This window comes from Caloenas nicobarica, chromosome 3 (genome assembly GCF_036013445.1).
Source record: "Caloenas nicobarica isolate bCalNic1 chromosome 3, bCalNic1.hap1, whole genome shotgun sequence".
In the NCBI taxonomy this organism is placed as follows: domain Eukaryota; kingdom Metazoa; phylum Chordata; class Aves; order Columbiformes; family Columbidae; genus Caloenas; species Caloenas nicobarica.
Genome location: NC_088247.1, coordinates 2,042,248 through 2,058,829, shown reverse-complemented (window position 1 = coordinate 2,058,829; position 16,582 = coordinate 2,042,248). Strand labels below are relative to the sequence as shown.

Genomic DNA, 16,582 nt, shown 5'->3' with positions numbered 1-16,582 from the left:
ATGTAAAGCGGTTAACCTGGCCCAAGGGAAAAGTGAACCGGATAATTTGGAAATGAAGAGGTTAGAGTCGAGTTTTATCAAGATTGGCGCTGGCAATGGACTTGTTTAATTAATGCTTTCACTGACAGCCTTGGCACAATTAGAAGTGGGCCGACAACACAAGGTATTGCGGTTATAAAAGAGATGAGGAAATGATCAGGGTTATTCACCGTTTCTTCTAACTGACAGGAGATGAAACTCAGCAACAGAAAACATCAGGTCATGCATCTGTGAACAGAAGTTTCTGCTGTAACCCAGAATGCTATCGATCTGAAGCAACTCAAGTCAAAAAGGGCTTTAGGATACAAGGAAATTATGAGAGGATTAAGTGATACAGATATGAAAAGGAGAGAGATGCGATCCTGGAACACACCAGGAGGAATATTTCCAGACTAGATAATAAATTCTTGTGCTTTACAAGGGCTTGAAGAGACTTGTCTAGAGTAAGAAATTATTTGTATGTGGAGGAGACGGAGGAGCCAACCTACCAACCTCAGACAGGAGGAAATGCTGCTAAGGTTACAATTGTTCTCTAGAAAATAGTTCAGAATGAGCAAAAAAACAGGAAGGAGAAAAACATTTTAAGCTAAAGGACAAATCTGTCACAAGATCAAGAGTATTAAACAGCTCAGAAATGCATTTGTGTTGCAAAGGATAACGTCCTTAGCTATAAGGACAACCAGATGCTCAGTGATAGTATCAGACACAAAACCCTTTATGCATTTATGATGCATTTACCAAATAAATTCTAGGATATGATGCCTGTGATAGCAAAAAACAGGACTTGAAAATCCTGGAAACTCCCTTCTGTATTTTCACTGCTCTGCTGGAAAACACGGAATCTGATAGACCACCTTGAATTTTACGCTGCACGTTCAAACTTCCATCGAGGCAGAAACTAAAGAGGCCATTAAGAGCTCATAAAGATTAGGATCGGTGATTTTTTATTTTTCAAAGAGGGCACATAAAACCAAGAGTCTCACTGCAGGACTCAGCCAGACCACCAGTCCAGACTTTTCCAAGACATTTTTCAAGGCCTTTAAACAATTCAGGACAGGATGCTCCTCTGTCACCTGGTGCACCCTGCTCTGATAAGCTCTGAGCATTAGAAGTGCTTTAATTAAAGAAAAATAAACCTGTCTTTAATCTGACAGTTACTATCATACCTGAATCTCATATTTAAGATGCACACCTACAAATATGCAGTGGCTTTGCCCACTTTGGCATTTATTTAGTTAGAAAAATATATTGTAAAAGCAGCAAAGAAGCATGGGAGCGACGGCAGAAACCTGTCGTTGCTTGTGGAAATAGATGAGGTTTAAGGTAACAGACAGGCTTGTCCAAACCCAGACAGCAAAGCCAATTCCCCAAACACCCCTGAGGAGGCAAAAAGTTTCTTTGTTAGAGGCACTTCCCCCAAATTCATTTTCCAAAAGGGTTTTATTTGATTTCTAGTTTGACTGAGTCATTCCGTGGCTGAATTTTCAAAACTACCACAGGTCACATTTGATTTAAAAGGCTTTGGCCTGGAGGTCAAGGATAGAAAATCCCCTTTAAGCTCAGCCTAAATAGGGAGTAGTCTGGCAGAGGCACCAACCTGAACGTCCTTCGCCTCTACGAGACAGAACGTTGGCGTTTTTTGCCGTAGGAGATTTGCCTGATTCGGACCTCCAGCTGGAAGGCATCCAACCTTTCTTTTGGGTTAAAAGCCAACATATCACGCAGGAGCTTGCAGAGATCATCCGGCATGGACTTCTTGCTCTTCAGGGGAATCTGTAATTTCAGGTTGGGATTCTCCAGCAACGCTTCTCCGAGGGGAATAAGCTCCTTGCCTTGGCAGATGTAAGTTCCTGAACACAGATTAGGAGGAATCGGGTTATACAGGTAAAGGCTACAGAAAATACTGTCACGTCCAAAAATGCCGAAAACAAAACATCTGAAAGATTACTGGGAAAAATCACTCATTAAGAGGCAACTGCCAGGTCAAATATTGTGAGGTTGTTATCGGAAGAGGCTGCTGAAATTAATTTCCTCCATATTCCTCAATTTCACCCTATTCAGAAGCTCTAAAAGAGGGAGGGAGACTCTGGTTGGCTGAGGTGACTTGAAAGAGTTAAACACAAAACTTATTTGCTCAGTTAGTCAAACAATTTTCAATTAAAATGACAGCACATGTCATTTACCGTTAGCCAACTTCTCCCCGACAAGATTAAGGAAGGGAAATGTAAATTTGCTGCTGGTAATCTAAATAATTTTACCGGTTGTTGAAAATGATTAACCGGCTTCCAAAACAGACAGTAAAACCAGCTTTGCTCACTCAAGCTGTTCTGCCCCTGCACCGAGCAAAGAATAAATGTTTCAAAGGCAGCGACCTGTCTGTGTACAGAAAAGGTTGGCCTTGCAAACTCCTTATCTCGACTTGGCGGGCAGCTGGTTTAATGAAATCTGTTCATGCTTTGGTCTCAGCTGCAGCCATTTGCTTGTTTTCCTAGGCAGGAACTAAAACATTTATCAATGTTCGGCATTTCTAAAAGGAATAAATGATAGAATTAGAACTGAGCCTACTTGAAGGTGGAAAAAATAAAAATAAAGGGGTAGCACAATAGCTTCTTAAGTTCCTCTGTAGAAATTCCTTTTAAGAATTTAAATATTTAAAAGACAGACAGGTAAACTATGATCTCAGAGCCTGGGTAGATGTCTTCGATTATTATGCTAATGTGCACGACTGGCATTCTTTCCTCCGGAGATGGATTTTCCACCGCAATGTACCTTTCTGAAATCACTCAGTACAGAATATTTCAAGTGTGTGTGTATGTGGGGGATTTGGAGTAAGGAGGAGGCCATCGGAGGAGTCATCCCAGCGAGATGTTGCATCCCTAAATGCGAGGAAACTCAGCCAGATGGCAGCGAAGCTGATCTAAACATCCTTCCCCAGTTTATTATTTGGCTCCTTGGAACATCCTTTCAGTGCTCCGAGTGATCTCGTCCCTCGGTTACGCCAAGTCAAGAATACAAGCAAACCCGTAAGCCCAATTCCAGAAACGTTTTGGTTTTAAGAGCATTAAAACCAAAAATTTTTAAGAGCATTTCTGAGCAAATGGGAGTATATGGACACTAAATCCTCTACGAAGAGCAGAACTGTAAGACAGACGTCTCACCAACAGCTACGAGTTTTTTCTCTTACAATTCATTAGTGACAATAAAGGCCAAATCCACTTTTAAAGAGCATTTCTTAGATTAAAGGAACCCTGACAGCAGAGAAGCCAGAATCATAGATTAGTTTTTGTTGGAAAAGACCTTTAAAATCTAGTCCAACCGTTAACCTCACACTGCCAAGTCCACCACTACCCCATGTCCCTGAGAACCTCATCTCCATGTCTTTTCAACCCCTCCAGGGATGGTGACTCCACCACTCCCCTGTGCAGCCTGCAATCTTTTCCCTTAACCTTTAAATCCCACAGAGTATTTCTAGCAGGGGGAATGATCTTCCAGACAACATGATTTTTCAACACAAAAAAGCATTCCCTCTGCCTTAGTGATATTGCTTCAAGACCTGGAAACCCAGCATGAGAAGCAACCAAATCAGGAGCAATGTGTGCTGAAGAAAAAGGGATTTCTTTACTGTTCTCTTAAAAACAAAAACCCAAAACGTCCCCAAAAAAACCAATTTTGGGTTTCTTTGGGTTGCAAGGGGCTTGGAAAAAGTCACATCTAAAGCATTTGTAACTACGCCTGGGAGAAACACCTCTCAGAGGATCCCTATGGATCCAGGGCGTCCCCTGACAACAGGACAGCGCTGATCCGACCCTCACCGAGCAATTCCTTCTCAGTATCCCCGTCTCGGAAGGTGATCCTCTCCACCATAGCCCAGAAAATGATTCCAAGGGCAAATACGTCAGCCTTGGCTGTGTAGTGACCTTCCCAGACTTCTGGAGCCATGTAGAAGTTTGAGCCGCATGCAGAGGAGAAGCGATGCTGGTTCACATTCCCTTTCCCCTGACACACCTTGCTCAGGCCAAAATCTGCAACCTGCAACGCGTCAAACGAAAACCAAAATCAGTTATTCACAAACACCGTGTTTATGAACAGCAGCTCAGTGAATTCCTCTCCGAAATGCCCCACAACGTGGCACCAACACTTGTCAGGTGGCAACCCTGGTGAAATGAAAAGCTGATTATTTCCTCTGAGCTGCCCGTTCCCAAAATTCCTGTTGTTTGTTCCCCTTCCCAAGATGGGCAAAACAGTTACCTGAGCGTTATCTTTCAGTGCAGCTCACTCTGATTACATCTAATCAGGCATAAATATACATTGAACAACATCTACGGTAGAATTAGCTCTTACTGTTCCGTGGTGAGCGCGCTGAATCTCTTGCATTACCATTATTATCTACAGTGATTAAGACGACATTGATTTAACCGTCCCTTGATGGCTCCTACAGGTCAAACTACAAATACCATTATTGATCTGAACGGTCAAGAAATGAATTATCTACCAGCCCGTTATTTTATGTCCGACTATGGGAACTCTCAGGACCAAAAGTTCGGGAGCGAGCTGGCTCCCAGTGTTTTCAGCTCGCTGAAAAGCGGCTGCACAGACTTTCAGTTTGGTGCTACAAGAAATGCAGCCAAACATCTTCATCTCCATCAGGGCATCAACCCACACGCAGCACGAAGACACTCCCCACCTCCCCTGAGCATCAATATGTGCTTGAGGCAGCAATATTGGAAGCGCTGGTTGTTGTAACGGGACAGTGTGTTCTTAAAGTTTAAGGGCACAGAAAATATTGCTTCATTTTTCGACTGATCGTCATCTCTCTGATTATTTAGGGTGCAGAAATTCAACAGCCCTGAACTGCTCCTCTCAACGGACATTAGAAACACCACCGTGACCTCAACTTCCTCCCAAGACTCCTAAAAAATTAAAACCCACAACTGATATCAGATGTTCTGAGTACACTTATTACAAGTATCACAAGACTCACTAAAAGCCCGTTCCGAAGCACACGACGTGTAAGCGTGTAGGTCACACACTCGTTACAGCCAAGTTTTATTCCCTTACCTTCACGATGGGACTTCCACATCTATGAGAAATCAAAATATTGTCGGATTTGAGGTCCCTGTGCACAATGTGGTTTCTGTGCAGGAACGCCACAGCGCTGCTGAGCTGCCGCATGAAGCTGTTGTTCAGCTGCGCATCGGGGCCACGGGACAACAGGTATTCGTTCATGTTGCCCCCATCGCAAAACTCCATGACGAACCACAGAAAGCAGGCGGATTTGGGATCCATGCACCTCCGCCCTTTCAGGCAGGTCTCGATTAGTAGCAAATGGCTGTCTGATTTCCTGTAACGATGACTAATTGGCTGAAAGGCTTGCCCATCCTGCAGGATACACTCCTCCAACTGGATCACGTTCTCGTGTTGCCTCCGGATGCTCTGCAGGGCCCAGAACTCTTGCAGAGCCAGTTCGACATTTTCGGGCACGTTGCAATGCATCCTTTTCACAGCGACTTTGCTCCTCGTTTGGTTAACGATGGCCTCGTAAACCACGCCGTAGCTCCCCCGGCCCACTTCTCGCACGATGCTGTACTTGGCTTCCGCAGCCATCCCTCGCTTCAGCCCAGCAAATGGCAAATCAGAGGAAAATATTTGAACTCATGGCAACTGGTCATCACCTACAGTAAAACCCTGGAAAAGAAAGGGATTAAAAGCTTAAAACTCTCCCAAACCAAGCAGTTTACCAACTATCAACTGCAAATACTTCCAACCGGTATCGATTTTATTGGCATATGTATCAGGATATGATGCAGCTGCATGAGGACAGAAAACGAAACTGGGTTTTTAAGATAAAACCTATATCCATGATAACTTCAAGACATTATCAAGTAGAATCCTGACTGCGCAGCGGGACGCAACCACCTGGGAAGTGACATTGATTTGTCCACAGCAGATGAAGTTCAGTGAGAAAGAAAAAAACGTTTTATAGACACGTTTCCTGAGCAGGGCATGAAAGGGAAGACAAGACCTCCTGGGTAATGGCTGTTTCCAGAACTGACTTTTAAAGAAATTAAGTTTGCCAAAAGCGCCAGTTTGGCACTAGATCTTTTGCCTTCAGTTTCCCCCCCTCATTAATGTACTTCCCCATCAATGGCTATGTTGTATTCCTGCATTTCCACCACTGATTTTCTACTGGTTCGTGCCCTGATACTCACCCCCTTTCTCCAGTTCACCCCTTCACAAGCCCCACACTGCATTTCGCCCCCACCTCAAGCCCCCTGTCCCATTCCCACATTACCTACCCCAGGTGATTCTTCACTCTCTAGCACAGACTCCCTGAGATCGTCATGGTCCCTCACTCAATTCCCCCTCACAGTCTTATCCCCTGAATATCCTGGTCCCACTTTAGCCCCTCATCTCACTTCTCCCTGCCCCAGTGCTCTTTAACACCAGCCCAAGTTAGATCTTTAATTAACAAATAAATTCTTCTCTCCAACTCAAATTTTCTCAGCTTTTTTATGCCCCACATGTTCCATTCACAACCCCCTCAACCCCTCCCCTTTCAACCTCCCCCCTACCCCGCAGCTGTTGCCTTCAAAGCCCCACATCCCCCTAAATTCTCCTCCCTTCCCAAACCTTCTGTCCAGCTCCCCCAACCTAACCCCTTCCTCCCCACCCAATTTTCTTTCTCAATCCCCCTCCAGCTCCATCCCCTAGCTGTTCTCCTTTCCCAAATCTTTCATCTTTTCACCCAGTCCTCCCAACCCCCTCCCACCCTATTCCCTGCTCTCCAGCCTGCAGCCCCCGTCACAGACCAAACCCCAACCTTCTCCCAAACCCACTCCCCACCAAACCCCAACCTTCCCCCAAACCCACTCCCCACCAAACCCCAACCTTCCCCCAAACCCACTCCACACCAAACCCCAACCTTCCCCCTAAATCCAGCCTGACCGAACCCCAACCTTCTCCCAAACCCACCCCCACCACAGCCCAGTACAAGCCCCTATCTGCATGTGCACAAGCCCAGTCCCCTTCCCCACCTCACACAGAATCACAGAATGTCAGGGATTGGAAGGGACCTCGAAAGCTCATCCAGCCCAATCCCCCCGCCGGAGCAGGAACACCCAGATGAGGTTACACAGGAAGGTGTCCAGGCGGGTTGGAATGTCTGCAGAGGAGGAGACTCCACAACCTCCCTGGGCAGCCTGGTCCAGTGTTCTGTCACCCTCACTGAGAAGAAGTTTCTTCTCAAATTTAAGTGGAACCTCCTGTGTTCCAGCTTGAACCCATTACCCCTTGTCTTACTGTTGGTTGTCACTGAGAAGAGCCTGGCTCCATCCTCCTGACACTCACCCTTCACCATAACCATGAATGAGGTCACCCCTCAGTCTCCTCTTCTCCAGCTCAAAAGCCCCAGCTCCTCAGCCTTTCCTCACACGGGAGATGCTCCACTCCTTTCAGCATCTTCGTGGCTGCGCTGGACTCTCTCCAGCAGTTCCCTGTCCTGCTGGAACTGAGGGGCCCAGAACTGGACACGATATTCCAGATGCGGTCTCAGCTGTAGCTGGGCTTGCACCAGTGGGGCAGCGCCTCATCCCCTCCCTTAATTATCTCCATAGCTCCCCACCTCAACTCAGTCCCCCTCCCTCATCCCCTCAGGCCCGGCTCTTCCCCACTTCTCGCCTAAAACCCCCCCACCCACCTCAGGCCCCTCGCCCACCCCGCCCTTGTCCCTGTCCCTTTCCCCACCTCCCCCCTCCCCTCAGGCCCAGCTCTTCCCAGCATCTCAACTAACACCTCTTGGCCACCTCAACCCCCTTCCCCCACCCCCCTCAGCCCCATCTCCTTCCCCACCTCAGCCCTTTTCCCTGCCCGCCCTTCACCATCCCCTCAGGCCCAGCTCTGCCCCGCTCCTTCCGTAAGACCCTTTCCCTTCCCCGCCTCCGCCATCCCCTCAGGCCCAGCTCTTCCCAGCACCTGGCCTAAGACCCTTGCCCCACTTCAGGCCCCTGACCCACCATCCCCCTTCCCCGGCAGCCCCTCAGGTCCAAATTCGTTCCCGCTTCCACTCGTCCCAGCCCCTCGCCCGGGCCGGCTCCCCGCTCACCACAGCCGCCCGCTCGCGTCCGCCGCCGCAATTCCCGCCACTACCGGTCACCCCGCCCACTAGCAGCAGCCGGCCAACCAGAAAGCAGGAGGTGCGGCCAAACCAATCATAAATCAGATACAGGGTGGGAGAGGCCGTCGCCGGGCCAATCGGAGAACGCTTTCCCTTCCCCAGCTCCGGCAGCCCGGGAGGGGAAGTTCTGCGCCTGCGTGGTGGTGGCGGAGAGGTGAAAACTACAAGTCCCAGCAGCCTTTGCGGCGGACGACAGGTGCCGGCTAAGGACAAACTTTCTCGAAACGCCGCGTGTGCTGGAGGTGTGGGTCGTGGGGGAGGCGACAGCAAGTGTTGTGTCTTCCCCATCCGTCTGTCTGTCCCCTTGTCCCAGCGGTGCTTAGTGAGGCGATTGTGCAACACAGGGAAATGCAGCCGCTCCTCTGCTTTGGCCTCTGACCTCTGGTTTGGCCCAATGATTTAAAAAAATGAAATAAATACTTTTTTTTTTTTGAAACTTTTGGCAGGTACACAGAGGGTACTCAGCCCACCTGGGTCCTGCTTCCCCTGCATCAGGGCGCTGGTGCAGCCCCCTGCAAGGCATGGTGGCATCAAACGCCCTGAAAAGAGCAGCGGAGGGATGCGTCCCCACCCCAGAGCATCATTTCTGGGGCGTTCACCCCAAACTGTGGGTCACCCCCTTGTTCTCAGCCCTGGCTTCGTGTTCAGACCATGCTGAGGAGGAGGAGGAGGATGGGGTTTCACCATGGGCAGGATGATTTCCAGCTCACTTCTCTTAATTTGCAGCATTTTCGAGCAGTGTAAAAGTGCCTTTTCGATCCAGTTTCTTATTTCCCCCCGAGTTGCAGCCAGGAGAAAAAACTGGGTGTGCACAAGCAAGACAATTTCCTCACCACACCTGCAGAAATTAGTGAAACAAACCAGTTTTTAATGACCTGATTTTGCCAGAAAACTGAGCCATTTGCTGATATTTTACTTTACAGAGAGCGACTGGATCTGGTTGCTTGGCTGGGGAGGCAAATTCCTTGACGAGGGGAATTTCAGACCATCCCACGTTTTGTTCCCACTCCTGTTAAACTCCGCCTGGCCACGTTTCCAAACTAGAATACAATTTTAAGGGGTGTCTTTGGCACGTGCAGTTGAGCTGCTGGAGATATTTGTGCCCTAAGTAAGATTTTTGCGCTGATGGGGCTGGGAAAAGGGACCAGCAAGAGGCAGCTGGGACTATCTCCATCCCAGCAATGGGGGCTGTTGTGGTCCCTTGGTGAGAAAGCACTTGGAACATCCATCCTGGTTGCATTTGCATTAGGAATTGCAACCGAATAAAACCCCGGGGTGCTCCCAAACGTCACTCTGGGATGTCCCAGAGATGGGGACCTGGGATGGCAGCCGGGTACAAGCCCCGGGGATGGAACATCGTGGTCCCCCGGTGTTAATCAGCAAACCCGAGGAGGTTTCCCCCGGGGCCAAACTCTGCGTGGGCATCACCCCTCCTCGAAATCGGTTTTAATAACAGCTGGAGCTCCCGATATGAAATAAAACCACAGAAATATTTTCTCACGTCTTAAAAACGAGGAGCCAGACCCAGGGATGTGCTGTCACCCCCTGGGGGTACATCAGCCCCAAATCCTGGCTCCATGTGGAATTGTTCCAGGGAGGATGCGCCCGGTGGGACGTCGGATCCCACCCCATCGCCTTCCCAGCCGTGTCCCGCTGGCGGGGAGGGTTTTAATTGCCTTTCTCTGGGTTTTTATTCCCTTATTATCGCGGCAGCATCCTTCAGCAGCTGCGATGTCCCACAGCAAGGAGCCCATGGCTCATCCTTCCTCCTCTCCCCTTCCAGCCGCCCATCTGCTCGCTACGTTCCTGTATTTTATCCTGGAGAAAAAAGTCATTTTTCTTATTAACTTTCCTGCCCATGCAGGCTCTCCTAGACCTCTAGCGTGTCTGCCTGAGCTGCCTCTTTCCTCATCCCTCGTGGGGGGACCACCCCATCCTTCAACATCACCAGAAACCCGCTCCCACTATCAGAAATAATTGTTATTTTTGCATTTGGGTTAAAAAAATAATTAAGCATGAAGAGGACCGGTGGTGCAGTCAGTCTGTCCTTCCTCACCCGCACAGCATCCACTGGCTCCTGCAAACACATCGTCCCACATATCGGGGTGTTGAGGGGGAAGATATTTTAATGGAGCAACCTAAATAAATAAAATAAATAAAAACCTTGAATATTAAACGTTGGGCCCGCTGGGACCGTTTGGACTCTATTAAAAAGCACTGCACATTCTTCCAGTGACTCAGAGGGTTTATGTGCTAAAGACGACAGTGATGTAGCAGTTTTTCTTTCGCAAAGCACCAAACACGGGGTTCTGGGGGTTATTTTTTTTGGTGCATCGTGGTTTAGCAGGTACCAGCCCAGGCTCTTTACTGGGAAGATACTGGGAATGATGGGGCAAGCGGAGGCTGCAAGGCTGGGCAGGGGTGATGGGCGGTTGGAGAAATGTAGTTGCTGCTGAGCAAAGAAATCCCTTATTGTTATTTTTTTTACTATTGATTGCTGAACCTGTTTCATTAAACTTCGAGATTTTTTCTCCAGCATGAGCGCGGCTGGAGTGTTTGGGGCTGCGCAAGGATGGATGCTCTGGGCTTCAGATCCATCCTCCGCACTCGGGTGGGATCATCGGCCCCTCAAAACCCAAATCCTGCCCCAAAACCATCCCCCCAGCACATCCCTTGGTTGGTTATCGGCTCCATCGCAGCGCCTATAGACATCACGGTGTCTATAAGCGATGGTGATCTCCTAGGGAAGCTGATTGCTAATTATCTCCCCTCCTGGGGACAGCTGCCAAATGTCACCCATCAACGGCCGCTGGGGGGACATGGGGGGTCCGGGTACCAGCGGGGACGAAGCTGCATCCTCATCCCACGTCTGGCAGAGGACGGCACGTCATGAGGATACAAAAAAAAAAAGAGAGAAAAAGCTCCAGTTAGGGTGAAAACTCATTTGCCAGCCCTGCAGCAGCGCGGGGGGGGTCAGAGGTGGCTGCGGGGACCTTCCGACCACCTGATGGATGTTGAGGGGGGGACACGGCTGCTCTTCTCCCCCAAAATAGCCACCGGTGGGAAATGAGTCACTGGTTTCAATCTGGTTTCCCACCAGCCGGTCCCCGCCACCATCCATCAGACGGGGCTGAGCCGAGAAGATTTTTTTTTCCCCCGGGGAAGATGTTTGGGTTTGTTTTTTTTTAGTGGGAAGGGGGAGACAGGGGGGTGCTGTGGCCCTGAAGCGAGAAGCGAGGAGATGGTTTGAACATCATCCTTCCCATCTTTCAAGTGCTGGCCCCAGGGGTTGAACATAAATATGACAACCATGGGGATAACGGCATCATTGCTCCTGGATGCTTTGGGGGGCAGAATCTAGGCTGGTAAATTTTGTATATGTCTATGGACATGCCCATCCTTAAAATGTTTTATCTTAAAATCTTTCCCCTACAAAGCTTGTTCTCTGCCCTGAAGTCAAGAGCTTTTCCCCCCAAAAAAAAATCAGACCGTGGTGCTAATAAGGTGATTTTCTCACATTGGGATCAAGCTCATCTCCAAACAAACCAACTCTTGGAGGAGACACACAAGGGATGATACACTATATGTCAGAGCAAATTTGGGGTCAAATCTACCATTTCCCCCCTCCATTTAAACAAAAGCACTGCTACACAACCTTTTATAACAGCTCATCCGACATCCCATCCGAGCATCCCCGTGGCCTCCCGGTCCCCACGTGGCTCCTGAGAGCCAATCATCCCATGGGACGCTCCAGATGTGGCTCCACGGGTGATGAATCGAGAAGGGTCACAGCTTCAGGCGCTTCTTCTGAAATTCAAAGACCATCTTGATGGCCTTAATTCATCAGTAAAGAGGTAATTTGTGAAAGGACGGGTGATCTTCGGCAACGTCTTCTCGCTCCCCGCTTCAGCACTAATAAGCAGCTGCAGAAAGGTTTGAGCGACAGCTAAATGAGCACAATTGGGCTTTCAATAAAACTGCAATAATTTCTAACTAGATGACACAAATACTTGGCGGGGCCCCGTCAAGCCCCCACCGCTTGTGTTGCTGACAATATCTCCCGTTGGTTTTATTTCTTGAAGAATCTATTGATGGTTCTGCTTGGAGAAGACCACAAACCGTTGTCCAGCCGTTCTCTGCTTCATGGGGTCACATCAAGGTGGGTACGGATAGTGGTGGCAGCTACCACCTGTGTGTCCCATGGGACAACAAAGCTGAGGAGGGCAGAGCCATGGGGACATTTTGGGGATGGTGTGTCCCAGCATGGGGTAACCAGGGGGATGGTTTGGGTTGCTGGCACAAAGAGTTTTGGGGGCAAAAATCACCTTGAATAGCAAATTTGGAGATGCTGGAAGAAAAGATATCACCCGCCTTTGTTTTTTGTATAGAGTTGATGGGACAGGACCCCCAAAACCAACACTGGAGGAAGGGTGGGGGCTCCAGGTCCATCTGCAAGGAAAGCAGGTGCTGGTGGAGGTTTTCTGATCTGGTCAGGGCAGTTTGGCACCACAAACTAATCCAAAAACCACCAGGATGGATGTTCTCCATCACCTTGCCGTGGGCCAGAGATGATCTCTGAGCGCTGCCCCATCCCCACTGGGACTGGCTCAGGGATGGAGATGGAGATGAGATGGAGATGGCCACATCCTGTAACTCCAAGGTTCACTCCCTTACTATTTTTAGTAAAGGTCCTCCTGGCCCATGTTGTGTCTCTGGTACCTTTTATCCCCCGTGGGTCAGAAAGTCCCAGGAAGGTGGGATGGGATCTCTGGAGGTCTCTGGTCCCAACCCTGCTCAAATCAGGGCCAATCTCAAAGCTGCTCAGTGCCTGTCCAGACATGGTTCCAGCATCCCCAAGGATGAAACCCTGACGTTGTGCAGAGAGGAGCAGCCACGTCCCTTGGGCGTTGGGGGTAAAATCTCCCTTTCCCAATGCAAAGTGGAAATTCCATGTCCAAATTGCCCCTTCGCGTCACAGGGATGAAGGCCACCAAGCAGGAATTACGATCTTCTCAGATGTTGCCTCAAGTTGAATTGCTCTAGTCCCTCTTCCATTGCAGGAATATCACCTTCCCTTTCCTGCTCAACGCAAAGTGCAGGAAGGAATTGCTCTCTCATCCCTTTCATGGTTTTTCCCCTTAACATTTCTCCGAAATCCCTCAACTCCTCCATTCTTGACCTCAAACTCAGCCACGACCTGCTGGAGACCCAGCAGCCATTATTGCCCATGTTATGGTAGAGACCAGGCAGGGGGTTACGTGCTGCTTGGCCCATAGAATCATAGTATCGTTTTGGTTGGAAAAGACCCTCAAGATCATCAAGTTCAACTGTTAACCCACCCCTGGCACTGCCCCATGTCCCTGAGAACCTCATCTCCGTCTGTCCAACCCCTCCAGGGATGGTGACTCCAGCACTGCCCTGGGCAGCCTGTTCCAATGCCCCACAGCCCTTTGGGGAAGAAATTGTTCCCAGATCCAACCTCAACCTCCCCTGGCGCAACTTGAGGCCGTTTCCTCTGGTCCTGGTGCTTGTTCCTTGGGAGAAGAGACCAACGTCCTCCATGAAGAGCCGCATCCACACAGGAGGATGGTTTCTGCCACCTCAGCCCCCTTCCTGAGTTCTTCCAGCTCACTAAAGTGCTGGAAAACTGAGTAAAAAGCAGTTTATTTCCCCACCCGCAGTGGGTTGAAAGAGCTCCAGCCCGTTTCCAATATCACCGTCAGCACCTGTCAGTGATGGAGCCAGAGGGTGCCCCGCCATGCGCCTCACCCCCAAGGCTTGGCAAAGAGCTGCTTTCCCTCCCACGACATTTAAATTTGGGGTTTGCTCGAATTAGGGTGGTGGTGCTTCGCATGGAGACACAGTGTGCCAGCCCTGAGCTGCTCGTGGGGGTGCAGAAAGGGCTCGAGCCTTCATCGCGCTCATCCTCACCCCACATGGGCAGAGCTCAAACCTCCCGTCGTTGCTGGTGGGGTGAATGGCTGAGAGAGCTGGGGGGTTCAGCTGGGGAAGAGAAGCTCCGGGGAGACCTTAGTGCGGCCTTTCTGGACTTAAAAGGGCCGAGAAGAAAGAAAGATGGGGACAGACCTTTGAGCAGGGCCTGTTGCGACAGGACAAGGAGTGATGGTTTTAAACTAAAGGAGGGAGATTCAGGCCGGACATGAGGGAGAAATTGTTTGTGCTGAGGGTGGTGAGAGCCTGGCCCAGGTTGGCCAGAGAGGTGGTGGCTGAAGCATCCCTGGAGACATCCCAGGCCAGGCTGGACGGGGCTCTGAGCAACCTGAGCTGGTCGCAGGGTGGTTGGACAAGATGGCCCTTGAAGGTCGCTCCCCACCCAAGCCATTCTGTGATTCTGTGATTCTAAATCAGCAGCGCCGGTCTGTACTCACCATTGGCATTTATCAGCCCCAAACTGGGGACAATGAAATGCTTTAAACTGCTGCTTCATCCTCTTAAAGCGTTTCATCGCAGCTGCCCATGAGCAGGATGCAGCCCCGGCATCGAGTGCCTGATTTTTGAAAATACTCAAATCCTGGGGGCAGTTCTGGGCCCCTCAGGCCAAGAAAGGCCTTGAGGTGCTGGAGCGAGTTGGGAGAAGGGAACGGAGCTGGGGAAGGGGCTGGAGCACAAGGGTGATGGGAGCGGCTGAGGGAGCTGGGGGTTCAGCTGGAGAACAGGAGCTGAGGGGAGACCTTCTGATCTCTGACCTGCCTGAAAGGAGCTGGGAGCCAGGGGGGGTCGGGCAGCGTCCAAAAGCGAACATGGGCTGTGTCACACCGCTTTGGGTATGGCCTTGGCCCCTCCGGCTGCAGCTTTCCACAAGACCAGAGGAACAACACGACTTCCCAGCTCCCGAGTTCTCCAGCTCCTGCGTCCTCCAGGCAGCTTTTGAGTCCCCTCTGTGTTTCCCTTGTGCCAGATCCCATCTGCTTTATGTTTTCTCCCTGAAAAGGATCGTTGCTTTTTCGCTGCTAATTGCCTGTCACTCTGAATCCTCCTGCTCCACCTCACCGGGGATGCTCTTCCCATAGCCGAGCCAGGGAGGAGAGTGCTTGGTCAGACCCAACTTTGAACCAGAAATGCCCAAAAAACCTTTAGAAAAAGAAAAAAGCATCTGTATTTTCCAATGTAATTTTACACAGGGTGAATATTCCCCAGATTTCAAACCTGATCGCTCCCCAGTACCACTGATGGAGGTTTAGGTGCTGGTACCCACGTGGATCTGGAAAAACCTGGAAATGCTGCAAAAATGAGTATTTCTCCTGCCTAGCGTGCTGCCTTTGGGCACTTAGGCTGTCAATCACCCCCCTCCACCCCTCCGTTAATTAGCGAGACCATAAACGACGTCACCCCGATGTCATTTGCTGCCTCCTGCTCCTGCCAGCTCAACAGCATCATCATCATCGGCTTGAACAAGGGGCCGTGGAGGCAATTCCCTTTGGCCAGATTAGGGGAGAAAAGGCTCCGTCACCTCAATAAACACCGAGAAATTGAGATTTTGGGGGGCTATGCAGGGAACAACAGCCCCGAGAGCTTGTAAAATTACCCCAAGAGAAGACAAAAGAAGCACGAAGCCTTGCTGCTCCGGCTCAGCTTTGCTGGGGAATATGTCCTTAATGAAAAATCAAGTGGTTAAGGAAAGATTGAAGCAATATATATATATAAAATATGATAAAAAATAATAATATAAGATATATTGAAAAAATCAGCATCCCTATCTCCAGCGCTTGCCTGGGAGCGTGATGGGGAACCACGTTACCCCATAGGTCCTGCACGATGTTGCTCACCAGCCCCGTTTTCCCCTAAAACACCCCAAATCCAGGCTCATATCTTGCCCCCAGCACCAGGCGTGTCGCCTCCATCCACTCCTACTATGCCGTTTCACTTTTTGGCATTTTGATCCATTCCTAGATTTTTATTTTACGCCTGCTCAAGCGCCGACGCGTCCGAGTTCTCACCCAGGGGCATTAAACGCGACAATTTAAGAGCTGTAGCCGAACCGAAAAGCGGGCCAAGGCGTTTCGCTCAGATCTCCAGCCCTTCCTGGGGAGTCGTTACAAGAAATTACCAAGATAGGATCACAGCGCCGCGGCAGATTTGATTTTGTAATTGCCGAGGTGGGGCAGGGTGGGATGCTCGGGGGATTCTGGCTCCGTACCAGTGCCAGCGGGGACGAACATTGTGGCTCCAGGTCAGTTAAATGAGGAGGAAAATGGGGTGATGCTGGTTAGCAGAAGAAACTGTCAAAGGTTGAGATCAATTTGGCCTTTCCAAATCAAAGGCAACATCTCTCCCTGACGCCGGAGCGGCCAAATCCGCCCCCACGAGGTGCTGGCATGTGGCTGCGTCTGCCTCGCCGGGCGTTTCCAT

The 16,582-nt window shown here is 49.9% G+C and overlaps 1 protein-coding gene across 1 annotated transcript; it reads right to left on the bottom strand.

The window, feature by feature from the left end:
• Positions 1-1,653: 1,653 nt before the first annotated feature.
• On the bottom strand, positions 1,654-5,643 carry LOC135987550 (serine/threonine-protein kinase 35-like). The gene is made up of 3 exons (XM_065632541.1): positions 5,098-5,643; positions 3,852-4,068; positions 1,654-1,889 (listed from the first exon to the last, which is right to left on the bottom strand). Exons 1-3 carry the CDS (start codon positions 5,641-5,643, stop codon positions 1,654-1,656), a joined length of 999 nt encoding a protein of 332 aa, XP_065488613.1.
• Between the last annotated feature and the right edge of the window lie 10,939 nt (positions 5,644-16,582).

Excerpts from the sequence above, each read along its gene's own strand:
- LOC135987550 (XM_065632541.1), bottom strand. The coding sequence starts at position 5,643 with ATGGCTGCGGAAGCCAAGTACAGCATCGTGCGAGAAGTGGGCCGGGGG. Across the intron at positions 4,069-5,097 it reads GTGGAAGTCCCATCGTGAAG|GTTGCAGATTTTGGCCTGAG; the intron begins GTAAGGGAATAA and ends GACGCGTTGCAG. Across the intron at positions 1,890-3,851 it reads TACTGAGAAGGAATTGCTCG|GAACTTACATCTGCCAAGGC; the intron begins GTGAGGGTCGGA and ends ATCTGTGTTCAG.